The sequence below is a fragment of the Tamandua tetradactyla genome, chromosome X, assembly GCF_023851605.1.
Source record: "Tamandua tetradactyla isolate mTamTet1 chromosome X, mTamTet1.pri, whole genome shotgun sequence".
NCBI lineage: Eukaryota > Metazoa > Chordata > Mammalia > Pilosa > Myrmecophagidae > Tamandua > Tamandua tetradactyla.
The window spans coordinates 143498624-143524629 of NC_135353.1; the positions used below are offsets into that span (position 1 = coordinate 143498624).

At 40.0% G+C, this 26006-nt stretch overlaps 1 protein-coding gene across 2 annotated transcripts; it reads right to left on the reverse strand.

Moving 5' to 3' along the window:
• Positions 1 to 11544: 11544 nt before the first annotated feature.
• LOC143671462 (SREBP regulating gene protein-like) lies at positions 11545 to 12118 on the reverse strand. 2 transcript variants are annotated; one of them, XM_077146629.1, is made up of 2 exons: positions 11996 to 12118; positions 11545 to 11601 (listed from the first exon to the last, which is right to left on the reverse strand). In XM_077146629.1, exons 1-2 carry the CDS (start codon positions 12116 to 12118, stop codon positions 11545 to 11547), a joined length of 180 nt encoding a protein of 59 aa, XP_077002744.1. The 2 variants fall into 2 exon arrangements, with proteins under 2 accessions (XP_077002744.1, XP_077002743.1); XM_077146628.1 differs by having other exon boundaries at positions 11545 to 11721.
• Between the last annotated feature and the right edge of the window lie 13888 nt (positions 12119 to 26006).

Genomic DNA, 26006 nt, shown 5'->3' on the forward strand with positions numbered 1-26006 from the left:
ATATCCCTATGGTAAATAATTAAGTAAAACCACTTAGAAGATATGTGAAATTAAAATGTGTATAGATATCTTTGCCCATCTGTGTAGGGAAAAATGGAATCCCTTTGTAGTTCCAATTTGCATTTCTCTGCTTACAGTGAAGTTGCGCATCTTTATCCAGAAAGTTTTACAAGGATTCCATGCAACTGCCCCATCTAGTATACAGTTACAGTATTCTACACTTTGAGGAAAATCTCCAACATCCTTCTCTCTTCAGTGTCCACTTAGGGAAGTGTAAAGAGACTGGGTGCCCTTAGGCTGGAAAGTCCCTAGTAGTGAGACCCTAGATGGTTCAGGGTCCTCTGCAGTTCTTTTTTCTTCTGATTCTCTGATGGCTTTCTCAGTCTGTTCCACCTGAAGTTTATGTTTTTTTCAGCCCCTTGTAGAAGACAGTCACTAGAAGTTTGGCTGTTCCTTTAACCCCTGTTGACTGGCGAGGTCTCCAAGAGTTTAAAGCTCTTTCAGACTCTCTATATCAGTCTGGGCTTATGAGAAAAGCAGACCCACTAAGAGATACATGAAAAAAAAACATGCATATAGTTTTAAATTTATTTCTTCAGTGTACATTATATATTTATACATAATACATTATATTATATATTTATTAAGGGATTTGACCATATGCAATTGTGGGAGTCAGTTAAAAAATCTACGTAAGGCTATCATTTCTAAGGTTGTTGGTGCTTGAGCCTGAAGTTTCAGGGCAAGCAGTCAAAAAGGAAACATAAACATGAAGTGGGAGAAACAAGAATAAGCTGAAATGAGGCTGAGCTAGAACTAAAGAAGATAGCTTGAAACCCTTGTCAGTCCCTTACGGTCTTTAAGCCTCTAAAGTTGCTAAACGGGATGACCTGAAGGAGAAACTGTGCCTTTTGTATAGCGTTAAACATACACTTGGCCTGGGTATCAGAGAAGCTGAAGGAGGATCTGACAAGTGCTGGAAGAGCAATGGGCTCAGCTGCTGCCCCATTCCAATTAGGCAAACCAGCAGATAAATGACACAGTCATGACCAGCAACAGTACCCTGTATTCCCACTTTGACCTTCTCAATTAAGAAGAGAAAGGCTGTTGTTTCACTTCCACCTTCCAGATCATGTGCAGAATGTTTCTTGTGATTCCAGGAAATTTGGAAACTCTGCAGAGAATGGAGTTCTGGGAAATGTAGTTGCAGCTGAGCTAAGTAGACACAGTACAAATCCACCACACCCTCCAAAAATAGCTTAGTGCATTCAAGTTTATGCTTCTCTCATTTGGGGACCTGGACAAAACCGTTCTCCAGATGTTTTTTTCTTGGATCTTTATCAATTAGCTTTTATTCTATAATAAGCCATTTCAAAACTTAGTGGCTTAAAACAGCAAACCTATTTATTATTTATTATTTTTCATGATTGTGTGTCACTTGGGCAGTTTTTCTGGTCTGGGCAGGCTATGTTGGAGGCCTGGTGGTTTAGGATGTCTTTACATTCTGACAGTGGTCAAGCTAGTTGTTCTCAGGTGGTCTCAACTGGGATGGGTTGTCTCTGCCAGTCCATGGGGTGAGCTGGTAAAAGAGATAGTCAAAATATCACCAACTGATTCTGCTAATTGTACACTTATACGAGGCCAAGCTCTGGGTGATAATGTTTTTGACATCTTTTTGGAGTTTTGTGGAATTAAGAGGTATAGAGATGTTGGCTGGCTGTTGTTAGATATGCTAGATGCATTGATGAGGGAAAGGGATGAGCTGAAAGCTTCAAATGAGAACCTTACATGCTGTATGACAGTCATACATACATAGACCCATATTTCTCTGAGTGCCCTGAAGGAAAAACTTATTTCCTGCAGCCACAGACTTGAGACCTCTGAAAATCAGACTCAGAGTCTCATTGTTAGAGTAGCAACTTTACAATGTAAACTGAAATCTCAACCTTGCGTGATGTCTGCTGTTAAAGTTAGGACATTGATTGAAAAGGAGTGGGACCCTAAGAAATGGGATGGTGACATATGGATTGATAATGATGGCTGTGGAGACATTGAAACCCTAGATTATATTGAGTCTTTTCTAGATAATCCTGTAGTAGTCTTCCCTGAGGACATAGCTGCCCCACCTCCAGCCTGCCCTGAGGAGTGAGCCACCCAAACTCCACCTATAGGGATTAATGTTTCAGTGTCTGTGAAGCATGTAATTACCCCGCATGGGGAAACAGCCCTTGCTCCTGTATTAATCCTGTTTCACCAGATGAAACTGTAAATGAATGCCCTGAAGTAAATGGCTTGGAAGATACTTCTAATTTTTCATGACCCACCCCCACCACCCTTCTTTCCTTCCAGACCTATAACTAGACTTAAGTCCTAACAGGCCCCTAAAGGTGAGGTACAAAGTATCACACATGAGGAGGTACATTATACTCCAAAAGAACTGTGTGAGTTTTCCAATTTCTATAGACAGAAATCAGGGGGATATGTGCGGCAATGGATTTTAAGAGTGTGGGATAATGGTGGGAGGAATATAAGGCTGGATCAGGCTGAATTTATTGATATGGGTCCACTAAGCAGAGATTCTGCATTCAGTGTTATAGCTCGAGGGGTTAGAAAAGGCATTAACAGTTTATTTGGATGGTTGGCTGAAACACGGATCAAAAGGTGGCCAACATTACCTGAGGTTGAAATGCCAGAACTGCCCTGGTATAATGTAGATGAGGGGATCCAGAGGCTTAGAGAGATTGGGATGTTAGAGTGGATTTATCATGCAAAGCCTGCTCTTACACCCCAGGAATGTCCAGAGGATGCACCTTTTACCAGAACAGTGAGAAATAAATTTGTGAGACTAGCACCATCATCCCTGAAGAGTTCTGTAGTTGCACTTCTCTGTAGGTCAGATATTACTATGGGAACTGCAGTCACTGAGCTGGAATCCTTAAACACAATGGGGATGACAGGATCCTGAGTTGGCAGAAGCCAGGTGGCAGCACTTAATCACCAAAGACAAAGTGGGTGTGGCTATCATAATGCACAGCAGACTCAGGGCAGGAGTCAAAATACTCTGACTAGCAGAGACTTGTGGCATTGGCTAGTAGATCATGGAGTACCTTGAACTATAATAGATGGACAGTATACTAAATTCTTGTTTGAGCTGTATAAGCAGAAGAGTTCTAGGTCAAGTAAATAGAAGTCTAACTTGAATTACAAAAACACAGAGTCACGGCCCCTTAATCAATTTCCAGACTTGAGACAGTTTACAGACCCAGAGCCCCTTGAATGAGGGGAGGGCCAGGTCCCTATGGGGGAGGACCCTGTACACTACAACAAATTTATACTGTTAATCTTCCTCCAAGCCTTCCCCAAGGAGACCTACTGTTTTTCACCAGGGTAACTGTGCATTGGGGAAAAGGAAATGATCAGATATTTCAGGGATTATTAGACACTTGTTTAGAAGTGACATTAATTCCAGGGGACCCAAAACGTCACTCTGGTCTGCCAGTCAGAGTAAGGGCTTATGGAGATCAGGTGATCAAAGGAATTTTAGCTTAGGTTCGTCTCACAGTAGGTCCAGTGAGTCCTCAGACACATTCTGTACTTATTTCCCAAGTTTCAGAATGCATAATTGGAATAGACATCCTGAGCAACTGGCAGAATCCCCACATTGGATCTCTGACTCATGGAGTAAGGGCTATTATAGTAGGAAAGGCCAAGTGGAAGCCACTAAAACTGCCCCTACCTAGCAAAATCATAAATCAGAAGCAATGCCATATTCCTAGAGGGATTGCAGAGATTACTGCCACTCTTAAAGACTTGAAGGATGCAGGGGTGGTGAGTCCCACCACATCCCCATTCAACTCTCCTATTTGGCCTGTGCAGAAAACAGATGGGTCTTGGAGGATGACAGTGGATTATCATATGCTCAACCAGGTGGTGACTCCAATTGCAGCTGCTGTTCCAGATGTGGTATCATTGCTTGATCAAATCAATACATCCCCTGGTATGCAGCTATTGATCTCACAAATGCTATTTTCTCAATAGCTGTTAGTAAGGACCACCGGAAACAGTTTGCTTTCAGCTGGCAAGGTCAGCAATATACTTTCACTGTCCTACCTCAGGGGTATATTAGCTCTCCAGCCCTATGTCATAATCTTGTCTTCAGGGACCTTGATTGTTTCTCCATCCCACAAGACATCACACTGGTCCATTTTATTAATGATGTCATGTTGATTGGACCTAGTGAGGAAGAAGTAGCAACTATTCTAGACTTATTGGTTAGCAACTACTCTAGACATTTGTGTGTCAGAGGATGAGAGATAAATCCAACAAAAATACAGGGGCCTTCCACCTTAGTGAAATTTCTAGCTAACTAGTGGTGTGGGGCATGTCGAGATATCCCTTCTAAGGTGAAGGATAAGTTGCTCCATCTGGCTCATCCTATGACCAAAAATGATGCATATTGCCTAGTTGTTCTCTTCGGATTTTGACAACAACATATTTTTCGTTTGGGTTTGCTACTCTGGCCCATTTATTGAGTGATCAGAAAAGCAGCTAATTTTGAGTGGGGACCTGTGGTAGTTAGATTCAGGTGTCAACTTGGTTAGGTGAAGGTGCTTAGTTCTATTGCTGTGGACATGAGCCAATGGCATGTGAACCTCATCTGTAGTTGATTATATCTGCACTCGGCTAAGAGGCATACCTGCTGCAATGAATGATGTTTGATTTAATTGGCTGGTGCTTAAATGAGAGACTCAACGTAGCACAGCCTAAGTAGCTCAGCATACCTCATCTCAGCACTTGAAGCTCAGCCCAGGCCTTTGGAGATACAGAAAGAAATCACCCCAGGGAAAGCTGTTGGAACCCAGAGGCCTGGAGAGAAGGCCAGCAGAGATCGCTCTGTGCCTTCCCACATAAGAAAGAACCTCAGTTGAAAGTTAGCTGCCTTTCCTCTGAAGAACTATATGTCAACTAAATAAATCCCCTTTTATTGAAAGCCAGTCTGTCTCTGATGTATTGCATTCCGGCAGTTGCAAACTAGAATAGGACCTGACCAAGAGGAGGCTCTGTGACAGGCCCAGGTTGTTGTACAAGCTACTCTGACACTTGAACCATATGGTCCAGAAGATCCAATGGTGTTGTAAGTGTCAGTGGCAAATAGAACTGCTGTCTGGAGCCTTTGGCAGGCCCCTATAGGAGAATCACAATGTAGATCCTTAGGAGTTTTGAGCAAAGCTTTACCATATGCTGCAAATAACTACTCTCCTTTTGAAAAAACCGCTTTTGACCTGCTACTGGGCCTTAGTAGAGGCTTAGTAGAGGCCATGGGCCTCCAAGTTACCATGAGACCTGAGTTGCCTATCATGAGCTGGGTGTTGTCTGACCCACCAAGCCATAAAGTTGGGCATGCACAGCAGCACTCTGTCATAAAATGGAAATGGTATATACGAGATAGGGCCAGAACAGGTCCTGAAGGCACAAGTAAGTTACATGAGGAAGTGGCCCAAATGCCCATGACCTACACTCCTGCCACATTACCTTCTCTTTCCCAGACCAGAGCTATGGCCTCTTGGGGAGTTCCTTACAGTGGGTTGCCTGAGGAAGAGAACATTTGGGCCTAGTTTATAGATGGTTCTGCATGATATGTAGGTACCACCTGAAAGTGGACAGCTGCAGCACTACAACCCCTTTCTGGGATGTCCCTGAAGAACAGTGTTGAGGGGAAATCATCCCAGTGGGCAGAACTTTGAGCAGTGCACCTGGTTGCTCATTTTGCTTGGAAGGAGAACTGGTCAGAGGTGCATTTGTATACAGACTCATGGGCTGTTGCTAATGGTTTAGGTGGATGGTCAGGGACTTGTAAAGAGCTTGATTGGAAGATTGGTGACGAAGAGGTCTGGGGAAGTAGTATGCAGATAGGCTTTTCTGAGTGGGCTAAAAACATGAAGATATTTGTACCCCTTGTGAATGCACACCAGAGGGTGACTTCACCAGAGGAAGGTTTTAATAATCAAGTGGATAAGGTGACCTGTCCTGTGGATACCAGTCAGCCTCCTTCCCCAGCAACTCCTGTCATTCCCAATGGACTAAGGGCAAAGTGGGCATGGTGGTAGGGATGGGGGTTATGCATGGGCTCAGCAACATGAACTTCCATTCACCAAGGCTGACCTGGCTACAGCCACTGCTGAGTGCCCAGTCTGCCAGCAGCAGAGACCCACATTCAGACCCCCATATGGCATCATTCCCCAAGGTGATCAGCCAGCTACATAGTGGCAGGTTGATTATATTGGATCACTTCCATCATGGAAGGGGCAGTGATTTCTTCTAATTGAAATAGACACATACTCTGATGTATGTTTGCTTTCCCTACACACAATTATTCTGCCAAAACTATCATCCATGGCCTTATGGAATGCCTTATCCATCATCATGGTATTCCATACAGCATTGCTTCTGATCAAGGAACCCACTTCACAACAAATGAAGTACAGAAATAGGCACACGTTCATGGAGTTCACTGGTCTTACCATGTTCCCCATCATCCAGAGGCAGCTGGGTTGGTAGAATGGCAGAATGGCCTTTTGAAAACTCAATTATGGTGCCAACTAGGTGGCAATACCTTGAAAGGCTGGGGTAATGTTCTCCAGGAGGCTGTATATGCTCTGAATTAGCATTTACTGTATGGTGCTGTTTCTTCCATAGCCAGGACCATGGATCCAGGAACCAAGGGGTGGAAATGGGACTGCCACCACTCACTATTACCCTGACTGATCCACTAGGAAAATTTTTGCTTCCTGTCCCTGCAACCTGGAGCTCTGCTGGTCTACAGGTTTTAGTTCCAGAAGGGGGAATGCTTCCACCAGGAGAAACAACAATGATTCCATTGAACTGGAATCTAAGACTGCCACCTGGTCACTTTGGGCTACTCATGCCCCTGGATCAACAAGCCAAGACAGGGGTTACTTTACTGACTTGGATGATTGACCTTGACTGTCAGGGGGAAATAAGACTGAATTACTCAATGGCAGTAAAGAAGAGTTTTTTGGGGATATAGGAGATCCCCTAGGGTGTCTCTTAGTACTACCATGTTCTGTGATGAAAATGAATGGAAAACTGCAACAAACTAATCCAGGCAGGACTACCAGTGACTCAAAACTTCAGGAATGAGGGTTTGGGTCACCCCACCAGGCAAAGAACCACAGCAGCTGAGGTGCTTGCCGAGGGTAAAGGGAACATGGAATGGGTAGTGGAAGAAGGTAGTGATAAATATGAACTATGACCACGTGATCAGTTACAGAAATGAGGAGTGTAATGGTGTGAATATTTCTTCTTTGCTTTGTAATTAGTATCTATGTACCTATACATAAATCAGATATCTTTGTTTTCCTCTTTATTTTATCCCCTTTATCATGACATAAGCTGTTTTGTTCATGTTATAGTATTTAAGTTGTAAGATATCAAGTTTAAGAGTGAATCTTATCTGAGGAATCCACCCTATTCTGGAGAGATTTAATGCGTTTTTGGTTGTATTCACAGCAATTGAGTATTGATAGGCTAAGAAAAAATGTGTCTGCATTGTTTTCTATTTAGAGATTAAATGTGGTTTAAGGTGATGTGTAAAGCTGCCAGATTGACAAGGGGTGGACTGTGATGGTCAGGTTCATGTGTCAACTTGGCCAGGTGATGGCCCGGTTGTTTGGTTGCATAAGTGCTGGCCTGTCTGTTGCTGTGAGGACATTTCATGGACTTATATCATGACCATTTTGGCTGCATCCTAAGCCATCCTAAGGCATTCCTAAGGGGAATGTCACTTGCAATGAGTGGTGCTTAAGCTAATCACCAGAAGGCTGTTAAGGAGGATTCAGAAGAGACAGTCATTCTTCCTGCTTCAGTCATCCAGCCTCTCCTGAGAGTTTGTTGAGGACCTTCATTGGAGCTGCCAGCTTGTGGCCTGCCCTATGGATCCTGGACTCTTGCATGCACACAGTTGCGTGAGACACTTTTATAAATTTATATTTGCAGGTATCTCCTGCTGATTCTGTTTCTCTAGAGACCCTTAACTAATACAGGATCCTTACCGTTTTCCTGGGTCTTCTATTCTGTTTACCTTCACTTCTCACCTTGTCTCTGCCCCTCCCTCCCAAGTCTCTGTTCTCTAACTATAGTGAATTATTGGCTACTCCTTCAATGTGCTACAACTTTCACATATCCTTCCCTTTACCCTTGCTGGTCTCTGCAACTTCCTTTCACCAATTTGTACATGGCTATTGTTTCTTCATTATTCATTGACTCCAATGTGTATTCCCCTTGAATCATTCTCAATGTTCCTGGTCATAACTACTCATCCCAGTAGCACTTTTTTTTTTTTTTTTTTTTTGATGCATGGTCCGGGAAATCAAACCCAAGTCTCCCGCATGAAAGGAGGGCATTCTAACCGCTGAAATACCCTCCAGCAGTACTTTTAAAATATTTTCTATATTAAAGCATTTATGATATTCTGACTTGAAACTATTAGCCAACCTTGGTAGTCTCAAACTGGGAAGTCAAACACAGACAGTTGCTTGATGGCAAGAGGTACCTCCCTGCTTCTAGTACAGTGGGTATTGTCAAAAAGTACTTATGACATGAATGATTCAATGGTTAATGGATAAAGAAGGAATGATGTTGAAGACAGGACAGGGTGTGGAAGGCAAATGGCAGTGCCCCAAAGGTATTTGTATACTAGCTATTCTTGGGAAGGTATGTAGCAGGTGATGATAGACTGATAATGTCCTGAGGAGGGGGCTCTCAGGCAGGTCTGTTGGGAGGTTTGAAGGTATATCTGGATAGTTTTTAATTTAAAAAATGAGGCATTCAGTATATTGAGTATATAAATAATAGAAAATAGTTTATGTTCAAACTGGGCAGCTATTAGGAAGGGCTATATGGAAATGTGTATGACATATGTGTTTGTTCTTTCCCCCATTCTGTACCTTTTTATAATTTTGTCTTTAACATATTTTATTTTTATTATACAAGTAAAACATATTCATTTAAAAAAATAGAAACTGAAATAAGAAAAAAGGGAGGGGACAACTTTCTGAAATATCATCTTTCAAAGGTAGCCACTGTTAATTTTTGCAGGCTGCCCTTCTATTGACAAACGTTTTTCTTAATTATCTTGTTTATAACACAATTAGAAGTGGAAATTGGCTTTTTCTCTCATATCATAATTTTATTTTATTTTTTCAAATGGGCAACAGATTTCAGTAGATATCTTTCCAAAAAATATATACAAATGACCAATACACACATGAAAAGATGCTCAACATCATCAGTTAACAGGGAAATGCAAATCAAAACCACAATGATAGACCACTTCACACCCACAAGAATGACCGCTATTTTAAAAATGGAAAATAACAAGCATTGGGGAGGATGTGGAGAAATTGGAACTCTAGTACACTGTTAGTATGAATGTAAAATGGTGCAGCTATCATGGAAATGATATGGCAGTTTCTCAAAAAGTTAAATACAGAACTACCACCTGACCCAACAACTCCACCCCAAAGCATACTCCCAAAAAGAGTGAAAACAGGGTCACAAATCCTTGTACACCAATGTTCATAGCATCACCATTCATCATAGCCCAAAGCTGGAAACAACCCAAGTGTCCATTACCAAATGAATGGCCCAACAGAATGTGGCATACATGGTGGAACATCATTGGGCCACAGGAAAAACTGAAGCTATGAGACATGCTACAACATGAAAGGACTCCAAAAACATCATGCCCAAATGAAATAAGCAAGACACATAAGGACAAAATTATATAACATCACCCGTAAGAGATGACTAGAAATAGCAAAGAGAGCTACAAAGCAAATTAGAGGTTACCAGAGGAGGGAAAGAAAGGAAAGAGGATTGTGTGTTTGTAAAATTTTTTAAAAATTAAAAAAAAAGCCACTGCCTGACAGTTTACTCTCTAAGAAAGCTGATAGTCCCTGCACCTGTGGGGATGAGCAAGTTTGTATTCCATACAGCAGGCCACAAGCTGGGATGAAGGTTTTTGAAGAATTCCCCAGGAGAAGCTGGCTAGCTGAATGGAGATGAGAATTCTTCCTTCCGACAGCTGAAATCATACTTCTTTTTGGCTTTCAACTTATTACATGAGACTTCTGTCATTATTGAAGGCAATCTCAGTTTATTGTAGATGTAATCATGCATAGATGCAATTAACTTCCTGATGATTTATATCCATGAAATACTCTCACGGTAACAATCAGGCTAGTGCTTGCTTGACCCAACAATCAGACACTATAACCAAGCTGAGCTGAAACATGAACTTTACATCACAGTTGGGTTTCCTTTTCTTCTTTTTTTGAAATGTGAACTATGGGGTGGGCCACAGTGGCTCAGCAGGCAGAGTTCTCACCTGCCATGCAGGAGACCCGGGTTCAATTCCCAGTGCCTGTCCATGAAAAAAATAAATGTAAACTATGAAATATTTAAATTGCAAATCATAGGAAACCTGAGTATTTGCACCTATTACATCTTTATTGCTGAAAACAATAAATAATGAACATACCCAGCAAGCTGCTAATGTATCTTCATTTAAGAACTGACTCAAAACACTGAGCTTCTCCCATAGGACATGGGGATGAGGCAGCCCATGATTTTCCTGAGGTCCCTTTCGCATTGTGGCAGAGTAGAACACAGCAATTTCAAAGAAATGAGAACAAGAGTCTTCCAGGACAGCAAGTCAGCGTTTCTAGTTAGACTGTTCTCTCGCATAGATATACAAGCATATTCAAATGCCACTAGAAAAGAACCTGCCGTGCATGTGGTGCCAACTGCTAGAAGTATTGCACAGAATTAGAATGAAATAGGGCCTTTGACTTTTCGTGTAATTTTGTGTGTTAGGATATGGTTAATTCCTTGGTATTCAAGGCCTACTCCTGAAGATGCTGTTAAAACAAAAACAAAAATAATCCTCTGGAGAGAAAATCCATGTTCTAAGACAAAGCATTTTATCTCAGCAAAAGGATAATTTAACTTATGAGATTCAAGAACACAATAAAACAAGAACAATGACAATGATATAAATAATTTCCTTGAATATATTCAACTAAAAGCAAAGCATTTTCCCAAACAAGATATTACCTCTTTCCCACTAATCCAAAGAGATCTGATAAATAATTTTACAGTGAAAGGCCCCAAATCAGAACTGAGAATAAAAGCTTGGCTCCCAACACGTGGGAATACAAACCACAGCTCCCTCATAGGACCACATTCAAGAATGTGAGCATTACCCAAAGCTTGGCCTGTAGTTTTGTCTTCTGCAAATGTGAATGGCTGGTTTCCACTTTGCTTTACAGAACAATTCTATCTGGTAAGATACTGGATGAATGAAGCCAAGTCGTTTACCACAGTGCCTTTGTCCTCTGACCAATGCACCAGGTTTGAATGTTGAAGTCTGGCTTCAGACTGGCAGTTCTTCAACAGGGCCACTTTTCGCTCATGCTTTAAATCTTCTGATCCCGTCATGCAGGGAAGAGCTCAGGAGGGCTCTTAGTTGTAGCAATACTTTGCTACGGGATCCCTATAGGTGTTCTTATGCTTCACACTCTGGGACGAGATCCTGCATTTAGCCAAACACAGTTCAAAGTGATCTTCCACTGCCACCAAGAGGTTCTGGGATGCCATGGCTGCCTGATTGAGGAAGATCTTCAGAAGTTGTTTGTTGGGCTGCAGACAGCAGGAAATACAGTACTCAGGTACTGCAGCAGCCACTGAACAAAGCAGTAGTGTTTTGTGCTAGGGATGTTGACATGACAGCAGCCATTCACCGCAGATCCTTTCTTTCCCAAACGTATCCTAGTTCATCCATGATGAGATGCTTCCCTTGAATGGAGTTATGGTGCTGATTGCCTGGTCAACTGATACTGACTGAGTTAAGCTGCACTTTCCAGGGAATGGGCTAATCCTGGTCTTGGACTTGGAGAAAATTCTAATCTCTTACTTCCCTCTCCTCCTGCTTGAAAATGCCGGTGAGGAAGTTGACAAGCAAGAGCCCAAAGACCAGGGTGAGCACCCACCTCTTGTGAAGAAGATAGCAACACACCATGGCTTCTAGGTTCACCATCCTGGCACCAAAGCGGGGCAGGCTGAGGGCCAGGCGGCATGGCCCCTATGCACCCGGCAGCTTCATCCCTACCAGCCCAAGTGGGCCCTGTGACTTATTGTCCAGCTAGCTCCCACCTTTTATTTTTAAATATTTGCTCTTTTCTTAGAAAAGGTAATACATGAACATGATATAAATTTCAAAAGTTGCCAAAGGGAGTTTTTATAGTTTCTTACATACTCTTCCAGAGATATGCATGTGAAAATCTATAGATAGATAGATGATAGATAGATCAGTCCCATAAATGGTAGCATACTCCAAACACTATTCAACATCTTGTTTGTTTTTTACTTACAATAGCTCTTGGAGATCTATTACAATTCAGTTCCCTGTAATTTTCAACATTGTCACTAGGTGGCAAGAATGATTAAAGTGGAAGGCAGCCTTTTTGAGTAAGACTTTTAGAACAGGAGGTGCAGAAAATGGGGGTTAAGCAAAGAACAAGAAGTACAGAGTGGGTGGTAGGGAATTGGCTAGGGGCTAGAGAATGATGAGGAGGGAGTTGCTCAATTCAAGCTGGAGAGAATGGAAATGGCCGAGGTCAGCGAGTAGAAACAGAAAGGGAAGGAGAACTTTGTGGAGAGTGCACAAAACTGTTGAAAATCTGAAGACTCATCCCTGTTAACAATAAAATAAGTTATGAAAAAAAAAACTGTTGAAAATCTGAGGAACCCATAGTTTTGATCTACTTTGTAAATGGAAAGGGGAAATTCCTGCCTAGATGCAATCCACTAGGTATGATTCATAACACATCCGTGTTGCCTGTTTATCCTAGTTGCTGTCCTCATTGGTTCTCATGTCTTTTGTAGTCTTCTTCACCTCAGTAAGGATGCCCTAATGGGAGGGCCTCTCAAGACCAGCCTGGGCCTGCCTTTGTGTGAAGATGCTTGAGATGTTTTCTGCACCATGTTTGGGACAGATGCCAGGAGGGAATCAACCTCCCTTCCTCTGACACTCTTTGGCTCTCCCAGGCCCAGAATCCTCACTTAGTCCCTTTCCTAATACAGCTCTGAGGATTCTGCTTGTTTACTGATCTTCCTTTATTCTTTATATGGAGGTTAGAAGTCCTGGAGAATTAATGGCTGCTCCCTGATTTCTAAGGGATCAGGTCTTCTGCCAACCTTCTGAGTGGCTTAGGCTAAATTTGTGTTGTAATTCTTGGATTGTGGTAGGGATTTCTGCTTATCCCTAGTGATAATTCTCAAGTTGAATCTAATGGATTGATCTTACTTATGAATGTAGGGACTTTGTTTTGTTCAATGCCTAAACCAATTCCAGGTTAGACTATGTGTTTAAAAAAAATCTGTCAAATGAATGAGCTGATAGAAATGTGGTTAAGTTTCGAGACTAGCCCACAAAAGGTAATGTAAGCACAGTGGACGTGGAGTATATGCTAAAAGTACTATAGATTAGAGCTACTAGGTGTAACAAAGCTTCTAGGGGAAATGTTTTCAGAGGTTCCTGACCCTTTGAGACTGCTCTAACTGGGGGAGTAGATCTTTCAGTTCCAAGATACCAGTGGTAGGGACTGGAGTTCTAGGAAGGGAGAATGGAGACCCTAATGTGGAGGTCTGAGGAAGGAGAAACCCATATTGGGTTTGGAGCTGAGGGGCTGGTGTGGGCATGAGAGGGTTGATGAGGCTAGGAAAAGGAGGACAGGTAGGAGAGGGGAAGTTGGTTGTCCCTTCCTTTCTCATTCATATTACTGGAGAGTTCTTGGCTGGGTTGAGAAGCAGAGACCAAAACCTCAAGGGAAGCAGATCAAGTGGAAGGAGTGAGAGAAAAGGAGGAGCACTTAAAAAACCTGGAGTTCTTAGTTACAGAACAGAGTTTCCTTTCTTGCTGTTAGAGATGTTGTTGCTCACTGAGGAGGGTTTTTTGACCCCAAAGTCCCTTTCCTTCTTGCAGAGACCCTCTTCCATGCTTTTTACCTGAGGAAAGGCAAGAAGGGGCAATCAGGACTTAGGATGAGGCACTGAAGAAAGAAAGATGTAGATGTGGCAGGGCAGGGAAGTAGAGTCAGACTCCATGGCAGGGTCTGCAGTAGGGGAATGGGAGGGGACAGAGAAGGAACTCCTATTTCCCTATCCCAGGCATGGTCTAGGAGAAGGGGGTCTTCAAAGAGCACATGGAAGGACCAAGTTGGGGGCTACTTGCATTTTTATGCGTTTTCATAGGTAGAAATGAATAACCTTTCTTTCTGGACAAGGAGTCTCACAAGGAACTCCACTTACAAAACAGAGCTCTTGTCTTGGATGTTAATGTATAAAGACATGTTAGTGGATTGAGTAACAATACCACTGGCATTATTTTTAGAAAGAGGAAATATACCCTTAAATGACTAATTCTTGCTGTGGTAAATGGCAAAGGAAATAGTTCTGTTGTTACACCCGTGTTCTTCCAGTGTCTTGGTCTTCTCCAGGAACAGGTGTGCTCTTCGATGGGTATCTGTCATATGCTTAGTGTGACACAGACCACATCATTTTCCCATCTGCAGACTCAGCCACCACATCCTGATCTTGAAAATCTGAAAATGTAAACTGAACTATGCCCCTTTTAGGTCTCTATTCTCAGTGCTCGCCTAAATTTCCACACTCTTAAGCAGGTTTTTCCACACATGATTTTGCCTCTCCTTAAAGAAATGAAACAAATAAACCCAGACCTTTGATCACATTATACATTTTTTCATTTTAAAACACTTTCATTGAGTGTGACGGTATTGAGCTCAAAGGTAAGTCTAAAAAATTAACTGAGTTTAAAAGCTATACAATTAGCATTTTTTTCTTTTTTAATGCAATTTTATTGAGATATAGTCACATGCCATACAATCCATCTGTGGTGATTTGAAGTGATTATGTACCTCAGAAAAGGCCATGTTCTTTTAATCCATTCCTGCGGATGTAGACCTGTTGTAGGTGGGACGTTTTGATTAGGTTATTTCAATTGAGATGTGACCAGCCCATTCAAGGTGGGTCTTAATCCTTTTTTGAGAGGAGAAAAGACAGAAAAGGCCCAGAAGCATATAGAGAAAAAGTCCCTGGAAGAGCTGAGAGAGAAAGCCAATGAAGCCAGAAGGTGAAAGCAACAAAACCTGGGAAAAAAGGACCAGCAGACACTGCCATGAGCCTTCCCCTGTGGCAGAGGTGTCCCAGATGCTGGCAGCCTTTCTTCAGAGAAGTTATTGTCTTGTTGATGCCTTAATTTGGAGATTTTCGTGGCCTTAGAACTGTAAATTTGTGAGCTAATAAATCCCATTTTAAAAGCCAATCCATTTCTGGTATATTGCATTCCAACAGGTTTACCTTTTTTTCTGGCATGGACAGGCACCGGGAAACAAACCTGGGTGTCTGGCATGGCAGGTGAGGATTCTGCCACTGAGCCACCATTGCACTTCCCTCCATCAGCTTTAGCAAATCAAAACACCATCCAAAGCACATGATATTTTATATGCAACAGCAAAAGTATTTGTTTCAAGCATTTAAGTATCCTAGTTTTATATGTTTGAGGGGTGTGTTTCCACATTCTCATTACTATCTTTAATTAGGAGATGATTTTAGCGAAATGGTTTTGAAACCAGTCTGCTAGGGTTAAAATCCTTGCTCCTTAGTTAGTAGTTCTGTATCCTCGTGAAAGCTATTTAACCTCTCTGTTCCTCTGTTTCCTCATGTCTAAAATGGGGCTAATATGAGCTTCACCTATTGAGAGGCTTAAATGAGTTAATACATTTAAAGTTCTGAGAACAGTTACTTAGTTCATATGTCCTCAGTAAGTCTTAAACTGCTGTAATTTAAACTCAAAGTGGTTCAATAGAAGAAAAACAGTTTGGTGCAGAGGCAACAGGACAAACTTAGAATCAGGAAGCCCTGGATTTGAATGCTGGTCCTTTCTTAACCTCGGACAAATTACCTAACCTTTCTGAGCTTCAATTTCCTTATTTTTAAAATGAGAATAATAATATCTACTTTGTTAATCATACTGTGCAGCTTAAATAAGATAATAAATAAGTAAATAACCCAAATGTGGTAGGTGTTTCAGTCTCTGGAATAAATGGGTAAATGCATGTTAAACTTGTCCCATCCACCTCCCCTACTAATACTGCATTATTGTGGTAGTTAGATTCAGTTGTCAACTTGGCCAGGTGAAGTCACCTAGTTCTGTTGCTGTGGCCTTGAGCCAATGGTATGTGAACCTCATCTGTTGCTAATTACATCTGCAGTCGGCTAGGAGGCATGCCTGCTGCAATGAATGAATTGGCTGGTGCTTCAATGAGAGAGCCCAACGTCGCACAGCCTAAGCAGCTCGGCATTCCTCATTTCAACACTTGCAGCTCAGCCCAGGCCTTTGGAGAACCCAGGGGCCTGGAGAGAAGGCCAGCAAAGACCATCCTGTGCCTTCCCACGTAAGAAAGAACCTCAGTGGAAAGTTAGCTGCCTTTCCTCTGAAGAACTAACAAAATAAATCCCCTTTTATTAAAAGCCAGTCCATCTCTGGTGTGTTGCATTCTGGCGGCTAGCAAACCAGAACAATTATGTTCGTTTAGGTCAGTGGTTTTCAAAGTGTGGTCCCAAGACTCTTTCAGGGGGGTCCCATGAAATCAAAACTATTTCCATAATAATACCAAGATAATGTTTACATTTTTCACAGTATGGACATTTGCAGTGATGGTACAAAAGCAGTAAGAAAATTCTGATTCCTTAGCATGAATCAAGGCAGTGGCACCAAATTCCCCTAGTAGTCATTGTATCGTTTGCCACTATGCATTTGCAATAAAAACAAAAACAAAGACAACAGCCTGTTTAATTTAAGACTGTCCTTGATGAAGCACTAAAAACGATTAATTTTATTAAACCTTGACCCTTGAGTACATTTTTAAAACCAGTTTGTGTGATGAAATGGGAAATCTGTGAAGTACTTCTGCTACATGTTGAAATAGAATAGATACTTCCAGGAAAAGCATCTGAGCAATTAAGTTGCAAGCTGAACTACCAACTTTCTTTCATGAAACACCATTTTTACCTGAAAGAACAAGTGAACGACAAACTATGGTTATTCATCGTTGGGGATTTGACAGACATTTTCTTGAAATGAATGAAGGGGGTCCATCCCTTTGAGGAAAACAATTTACAGTATATATTGCCAATGATAAAATTCAAATTTTTCCATGGAAATTAAAATTTGGAAAAACTTGTTTCACTACTGTGAGATATTGATAGATTCTACTACTTAAAAAGACTTTTTATGATGAGATTTGTCATGATATTAAACATATATGATATTTTTGATATTGTATAATGAAATGTGTCAACATTTGGAAGGTCTGCAGAACTCAGCAAGCTAATATTTTTCAAGTGACCAATCCATGATGTTACAAAATCATGCAATGGTAAAAGATGACTTCAAAGTACATGAAAAACCAATGAATTTCAATGTAACAGAGTATGAAAAGTTCATTCATATGGTTTTAGATTCCACCTCACAAATAACCTTTAGGAAATGATCACTTACATGTAGGTTTGGTTAGTGTCAAAGAATATCTACAATGGTCTGAAAAATCTCTTACATTGTTCTTCCCTTTTCCAACTACATTCAGAAGCTGAATTTTCTTCATATTCTTCAAGTTTGAAGTCTTCAATCAAAACAACATATCCTGAAAGATTAAATGCAAAATCTAGTCATCTTCTATAAACTAGACGTTAAGGTAAGGAGGTTTGTAAACATAGAAAATGATATCACTCTTCTAATTTTTTAAAAATCAAAACTATTTTATTTATATTTTGGAACTTTGGGTAGGACATAAGATTTTGTTGGTTTGTCCAGGTGATGCCCTGATGAATCCCAGAGTGATTTGATCAGTGAGTGTAAAAGTATTTGCAAAGTCCCCTTTGGGGAATGGTGAGAACGGGGGAGAACTCAGCTTCCCCAAGCTGAATTCTTGATAGTCTCACAAGCAGTGTGGACAACCAAAGCTACAGGCTGAGCCCCTAGTCTTGGGGTTTGTTCATATGAAACTTAACCCCACAGAGGATAGGTCAAGCCTACTTAAAATTAGGCCTAAGAGTCACCCCCAAGAGAACCTCTTTTGTTGCTCAGATGCGGCTTCTCTCTCCAGCCAACACAACAAGCAAACTTACCACCCTTCCCCTGTCTACGTGGGACATGACTCCCAGGTGTGTGGATCTTCCTGGCAACGTGGGACAGAAATCCCAGAATGAGCTGAGATTCAGCATCAAGGGATTGAGAAAACCTTCTCGTCCAAAAGGGGAAAGAGTGAAATGAGACAAAGTGTCAATGGCTGAGAGATTCCAAACAGAGTCGAGAGGTTATCCTGGAGGTTATTCTTACGCATTAAGTAGATATCACCTTGTCCAACATGTAATGGAGAGGCTGGAGGGAACTGCCTGAAAATGTAGAGCTGTGTTCCAGTAGCCATGTTTCTTGATGATGATTGTATAATGATATAGCTTTCACAATGCAACTGTGTGATTGTGGAAACCTTGTGTCTGATGTCGACAGATGAGCAGAACATATGGAATAAAAATAAATAATAGGGGGAACAAATGTTAAAATAGATTTAGTTTGAAATGCTAGTGATCAATGAAAGGGAGGGGTAAGGGGTATGGTATGTAAATTTTTTTTTCTGTTTTTGTTTTATTTTTCTATTGTCTTTTTATTTCTTTTTCTGAACAGATGCAAATGTTCTTGGAAATGATCATGATGATGAATATGCAACTATGTGATGATATTGTGAATTGCTGAGTGTATGTGTTGGGAATGTTTGTGTTTCTTGTAATTTTTTTTTAATTAATAAAAAATTTTAAAAAACTATGTTATTTATATTATCATGCAATGGATGTATTATTGTTATTCTTACATTAGTTAATAAATATTTTTACAATTCTTAGTTTTAATTTCTGTTGTGGTAGATGTTGATATAACACACATAAAACTCTTTAGATCCTCAATAATTTTTAAATGTGTAAAAGTATCTGACATCAAGATGTTTGAGAATTGTTGTTCTAGTCCATTGTTTCTGAACACCAGAATGACTGAAAACTAGAATCTAATACTAATGCCCAGCCAGGACTGAAAATTATTGCCCTAGGGCAGTGTTTTCTAAATTTGTTCCAATCATAAGAATCACTGATATGGTTAAGTTTAGCAATCCCAGGTCCCTCCCTAGAGCTAATGAACCAAATTTCCAGGGGAAGGGCCTGGAAATCTGCATTTATAATAGGCATCCCAGGTGATTCTTAAAATGAAGCAACTATGGGAAACACATCATTGTCTTCCCAACCTCCTCATTCTTAATGGTAGGCTAGCCTAAGCGTTAGCTGCTAAGAAATTCATCATGCAATTCTATTCAACCCACAGAAGTTTGGAGTACACACCTTAAAACTTCCCCTGGGAAGTTACCTTTTACTGTGAGATTGTGCTTGCAGTAATGACTTGAAAACCTGAAGGAATAAAAACAGAGTAGTTACTTGTTTGAGGGTAGTTAATTGTGTGGTGTAACTCTTCTCCCAGGCAACTCAAGTTTCACAGGGTTTTGTGGGAGGTACTTTCTATATTTGGGGTGGGCAAGTGAATTCTGCAATAAGTAGCTAACTCCTCAGCCCAAATTTCAGCCAGACCTGTGTCAGAAGACTGAAAAGAACCAGTTTTCCTTCACTGATTGTCTTGTGCCTAGGATAAAAGCTTTGTAATCTCAACAATGTCACTTCCTTGTTAATTGTAAGAGGGTAAATAAATCCAAGGAGGGGTTCCAATCCATTACTTTGCAATGCAGTAAAAAAAAAAAAGTCGTTAATTCTACAGCTATGCATAGTAAATCTCACATAACAGTGCGCAAAAGAAGCCAAACACGAAATAATACATACTATATGATTCCATTTATAGAAAGCATAAAAACAAGAGGAAACTAGTTTATACTATTAGAAGTCAGATAGTAATTATTCTTAGGTTGTAATGAGTGAAAGGGAACATAAGATGAGTGTCTAAGGTTCTAGCAATATTGTTTCTTGATCTAGGAGCTGGCTACTTGGGTCTGTTCCGTTTGTGGAAGTTCATTGAGCTGTGCACTTACTATGTGCACTTCTCTATCTGCATACTATACTTTAGTAAGAAATTAAAAAAAAAAAGAAAAGAAAGAAAGCCTCCCTACCTAGTCCCCCAGTCCCCTCTATGCACTCTGATTTCCAAGCTAGTGCTGTATTCTTCCATAACTCTTTCCAGGAAAGGCGTGTGATAAGTTTATGAAATTTGGAAAATCCAGCTCCTCCCACTTTCTCCTCCAGATCCAGCCTGACTACAGAAGCTATATATCCTGCTCAGGTCTTTGCCATCCAGAGAAAGGGGTATGTATTGCAGGAGAGACCCCAGGTCTTTCAGGGCTGCCTGTCAACGTCACAAGAAAGCTTGCCCAGTTGAGAATTAGGAAGCTCACTTGCCCATGGAGACGAGTCATATTCTGCAATGCCAGTTTTATTCTTAATAAAGGTGATATTTTGGTCCCCTAAAAAAAAAAAAAGAAGAAAAGAAAAGAAAGTGTTTTATGGAAATCACAGAGGAGAAGTGAAACTTGTCTAAAGAGAATACACCCTCAAATTCCTACTTTTTCTCTTCTGGCAAAACAGGAAGAAGGCACTGGCAGTATTAAATTGTAATTTCCTGTCTGCAGTATCACAGTCATTCTTTTTTCCTGGTCAGAGAAAACATTCAACTATGAGCCCTTCGGAGGTAGGGATTGAACCTTAAAAGTTTTTATGGGCTAAATGCCTAATGCCTAGCTCATAATAAATGCTTAATAAACATTTTCTGAATGGAATACGGTAGAGATCACTTGTCTAGATCTCAATTTTAAAAAGGGTACAAAAATAGTAATAATTCTATACAGAACATTTCTTTAATGTAACTTGTGTTCAATGATGCTTACACTGAAAATTTATAAAAATCCTCAAGAAAGACTTAGTTAAGCCAGAAAAGATAACCATAAAATTGGAAACAATGTTTTCCTTTGCAGAGTTGAAATGAGGGGGCTGCGAGGAGGCGACTTTTTACTTTATAGCTTTGTTCCATGTTTTCTTTAAATCATGAGCAACTAGTATGTAGAAATTTTAAAAAATAACAAGTTTAAATTTTAAGTTGCGTACAAGTGAAGACCTTGAAGGAATCTTGAAGATCCCTTTCTCCCGGCAACCCCAACTCTCAGAATAGCTCCAACTTCCTCTTCACTGTTACCTCCAAGTGATAGCTGTTAGAATGCTCACGATTCTCCAGCTTTCATCAGGAAATGGAATATAAGTTTGCCATGTGATTTGCCAATGAGATACTGGCAAACATGAACTACAAGCAGGGGCTTGAAAAATACTATTTCTTTGGGGCTTCCTTTCTTGGTGCTCTTATCTCTTGTCTAGACTACTGTATGATGAGAGACAATTGACCCATTCACCTTCATAGCCTTAGCCAATCCCCAGACATTGTGAGACCATATTGGGTTAGTTCACCTCCAGCTGCAACTCCAACTGACCACAGATATGTGAGCAATCCCAGGTGTGATCGGTCCAGAACTTTGCCCAGGCCAAAAGAACCCTCTGACAGAATTGTGAGCAAAATAAATGCTCATTGTTTTAGACCACAACGTTTTGGAATGGTTTGTTGCACAGCAATTGGTAACTGGTATACTCTCCAAATTGTGGAATTCTCTGCTATAGTGAAATAGGTCTATTTAGTCTCCCCAATATGTGCTTTTGTTCACACTCTTTCCCTAAATGAACTGTGCTCTTTATCCAAGTCCAATCTTCTCTCTGAAGTTGTCTTCAATTATTCCACCTCTCCATGGCCAAGAGCTTTCTTTTCCAAACTCTTGAAATTTGCTCTACATCTGCTAAGTGTGCCAGTGCTAGTTTTAAAATTCTGTTGGAATTGCTTCTGTAGTTCAACACAACAGAGATGAATGTGTTAACCCAGTGTTCTTTTATAGAAATACATTGTTGATTAACTCAATAGTCTCTGCTTCTTTTCTGATATTCACCCAACACTTTTTAAAACTCTTATTTCTCTTTTGATGTATATGTTCCATTTCTACCATTATACCGTTGACCTCTGGAAGGCAGATATGTTTCCTCATCCCTCTCTCAAAATGCTCTGGACAGGACCTTCCATACAATATATAGAGAATAGTGTTACCAGACAAAGACTGTGGGTTCACACTCTAAAACCAGTTCCTGAGACACCCGGGTTTCAAAGAGAAAAAGAGGTTATTACTAGGCCTGCAGTAGGAGAGCAGATGGCCTAGAGGCCCAAAATCTGTCTCTCTGAACTGCAGTAATTTGGATAGTTTTATTAGAGAAAAGGTGGGCAGGGCTTAGGATAATGAGTACAGTGGCCCCAGATGATGTAATTAGAGGGGATCTAATTATTGAGCATGCACAAATTGATTACATGCTTAGTCACAGAATGTATGAAAGAAATGGCAGAAGAGGTACAGGTGACTTGTAGGTTAAAGCTAAGCTAGTGTGTATGTCAGGTGGGCCCAATTTGGTTAGATCTGGTCTTGGTCATCAAGATAATTTTGGACTCGGTGTGCGTTGGTTCAGGGTGGCCCCAAGACCCTTCATTAACAAACATTAGGGGCTATCTTTAGTGATTACAAGACTCTAAAGTTGAAAAACTGGATAACTAGGTACAGATGAAGGTTAGTCATAAAGTTTTTACAATCACAGGGGCAGAAGATAAAAGCTGTATAACCATTATTAGAGATCAAGGCAGCTGGATTACAATTCAGAGATTTGAGGTATTTTCCTGTCTACCCCAATATGCCAGAAAGCAAAAAGGAATATTTATATAATGGTTCAGTAATCAAAATCATCCCTTAAATCCTGATTTCTTGGTTACCATAGTGCTCTGGCTTTAGAATCAGGTCCAAATTCCTGGCATTTACTAGCTGTGTGACCTTGGGCAAAGTCTTAAAGCCAAACTTTCCTTATCTTTAGTCCTATTTACCCTGTAGTGTTATTATTTTTTATTATTATTTTTTTTTCTACAGTGATGAAGTAGTATACATATCTCCTTATGAGGACACAGAAAAGGTGGAAATTCAAAAGCATTAGATGCACGATCAAGCAAATGCCAAAATTTGATTGGCTTGAAATGAGAAAGCAGAGCTGCATAGAGGTCATAGCTCATGGTTTGGCATACAGAACTTTTGCTCCATGACAACCTGTAAAAGGAGAGGAACCCATTACACTCCCCTTCCTTGTTACAATTTCTACATCCAGGATGAAACTGAAAATCCCAGAAAAATAACTGATTGGAAAATAAATGGAAACATACTTTTGAGAATATCAGAGTGTCTAATCAGAGTTAAGAAGAGGGAAAAGTCTAGTAGGAATTTAGGCTTGGATCTGAGGTTTTTAAGAGGTAATATATATTATCTTTATTAAGAAAAATGATCCAAACTTGGATATAATACAAAAGGATGGACTTGATGTCTTTTTAATATCATATTGTAGCACTGCCTAACAGGACCACACAGACTCTTTAACTCTCTAAGGACAATATTTTTTGTTGTTTTTCATCTTGCTATCTATTATTGACAAGGGCCTAGACTTCAAGATGTTGCTACATGTTTATTTGTATATATTTTGCCCAATAAGAAATTAACATGATTTCTGTTTGGTAGAGAAGATAATTCTAGAGGTTTTCAGATTTGCTCCTTATGGAATATTAGCCAGCTTTTACTCTAGGCTTTCTTGACTGACTATATCAATCTCTGGTTCTCAAATCCTCTTTCAAACAGCTTTATTAACATGTTTATTTCCTTGTTAAATTCATTTTACATCTATATGAGTCATGTTTTAACTTTTTGCAAATCATTCTTTGATGCTACCATGGTGGTGTAAAGAAGATACTGCCTCAGTAGTGTGGACATTTGCTTGTTCAAGTGCTTTGTGTGTGGGTTTTTTTTTTTTAAGTAGAAAATATGTTTCTATTAATGATAAATGCTAAGGCAAAAGAATAAAGCAGAGAAGGGGACAGAGTATTCAGCAGCAAGCATATTCTTGAATATTTGGATGGGATGTCCAGGGAAGGCATCATGGAAAAGGTGACCTTTTTTTTTTTTTAATTAATTAAAGAAAAAAAAAGAAATTAACCCAACATTTAGAAATCATTCCATTCTACATATGCAATCAGTAATTCTTAATATCATCACATAGATGCATGATCATCATTTCTTAGTACATTTGCATCGATTTAGAAGAAGAACTAGCAAAACAACAGAAAAAGATATAGAATGTTAATATAGAGAAAAAAATAAAAATAATAATAATAGTACAAAAAAAAAGACAAACAAACAGACAGACAAAAAAAAAACCTATAGCTCAGATGCAGCTTCATTCAGTGTTTTAACCTGATTACTTTACAATTGGGTATTATTGTGCTGTCCATTTTTGAGTTTTTGTATCTAGTCCTGTTGCACAGTCTGTATCCCTTCAGCTCCAATTACCCATTATCTTACCCTGTTTCTAACTCCTGCTGGACTCTGTTACCAATGACATATTCCAAGTTTATTCTCGAATGTGGTTCACATCAGTGGGACCATACAGTATTTGTCCTTTAGTTTTTGGCTAGCCTCACTCAGCATAATGTTCTCTAGGTCCATCCATGTTATTACATGCTTCATAAGTTTATTCTGTCTTAAAGCTGCATAATATTCCATCGTATGTATATACCACAGTTTGTTTAGCCACTCGTCTGTTGATGGACATTTTGGCTGTTTCCATCTCTTTGCAATTGTAAATAATGCTGCTATAAACATTGGTGTGCAAATGTGTAGTGTTATTTTGAGGACTAAATGACATAAAACCTTTTAGTCAGTCTTGTGCACATAGTTGACATGCTGTAAATAAAAGCTTTTGTTATGAACACAAGTCTCACAGTAAGATGAAGAATGCAAGTGCCTTAAAACCTTGTTATTCAAAGTGTGATTGGTCCTATGCAGATAAACAGCATTGTCTCCCCCTGGGAGCTTGATAGAAATATTTAATGCATCCTTTTCATGTAATTCAGTCCTTTCCAGAGGCACCAATAAGAAGGAACACTAAAAGATTCAACTTTCCCTTTTCATTCTTTCTTTCAAAAGTTTGAAAGGCAGATAAGAGAAAGGATAATAAGATAGACTTGGGATAAAAATTGATGCATGAAAATTGAGATTCTTCACAGATTTGGCTGAATCTTTGGCCTCTGGTCTTAAAAGAAGTAAATTACTGTAAGACCAAAGCATCTGTGTGAGCTGCAAAGAATAGGTAAATAAACATCAGTAAAATGGAAATTCTCAGTTGCTCAACTAAGGAACTTAAGTTTTTTCTCTTTAAGACCAGTTAATGGTAGGGGAAGTGGAGCATTATCTTGGCATGAGGAGGAAGTATCTCTGTGTCCCAAGACCTGAAAATCAAATGGGGGTGGAGGTTAACAGTGGAAAGGAAAATATGAAGAGGAGTAAATAGGGGCAGACCTTTGTCAAAATGGGCTTAAAAGAGGCAAGGCCTGGTGGCAAAACTCTGTCCAAGGTTACCAGGGAAAATTTATTTTAGAGTTAATGATAGGGATTTGAGTTTTGGCATTAGGGATTTTTGCTGGATCATTAAGGCAGATAAAATCAAGTAAAAGCAAAGTTGACAATTAAAAAGCAGGAACCAAAATATTTCTTTTATATGCAAGGGATTGCTAATTCCTTAACTGTTCAGTACTTACCTTGACAACTCTGATTAATGCCAACTAAAAAGTAGCATTTAGGTCTAAACACCCAACAAGGGTGAGCTATTCTATATAATGTAACACAGTCTTAAAA

Coding starts and splice junctions, on each gene's coding strand:
- LOC143671462 (XM_077146628.1), bottom strand. CDS start 12,118: ATGGTGAACCTAGAAGCCATGGTGTGTTGCTATCTTCTTCACAAGAGG. Junction 11,722..11,995: donor TCAAGCAGGAGGAGAGGGAA/GTAAGAGATTAG, acceptor TGCTGTCTGCAG/CCCAACAAACAACTTCTGAA.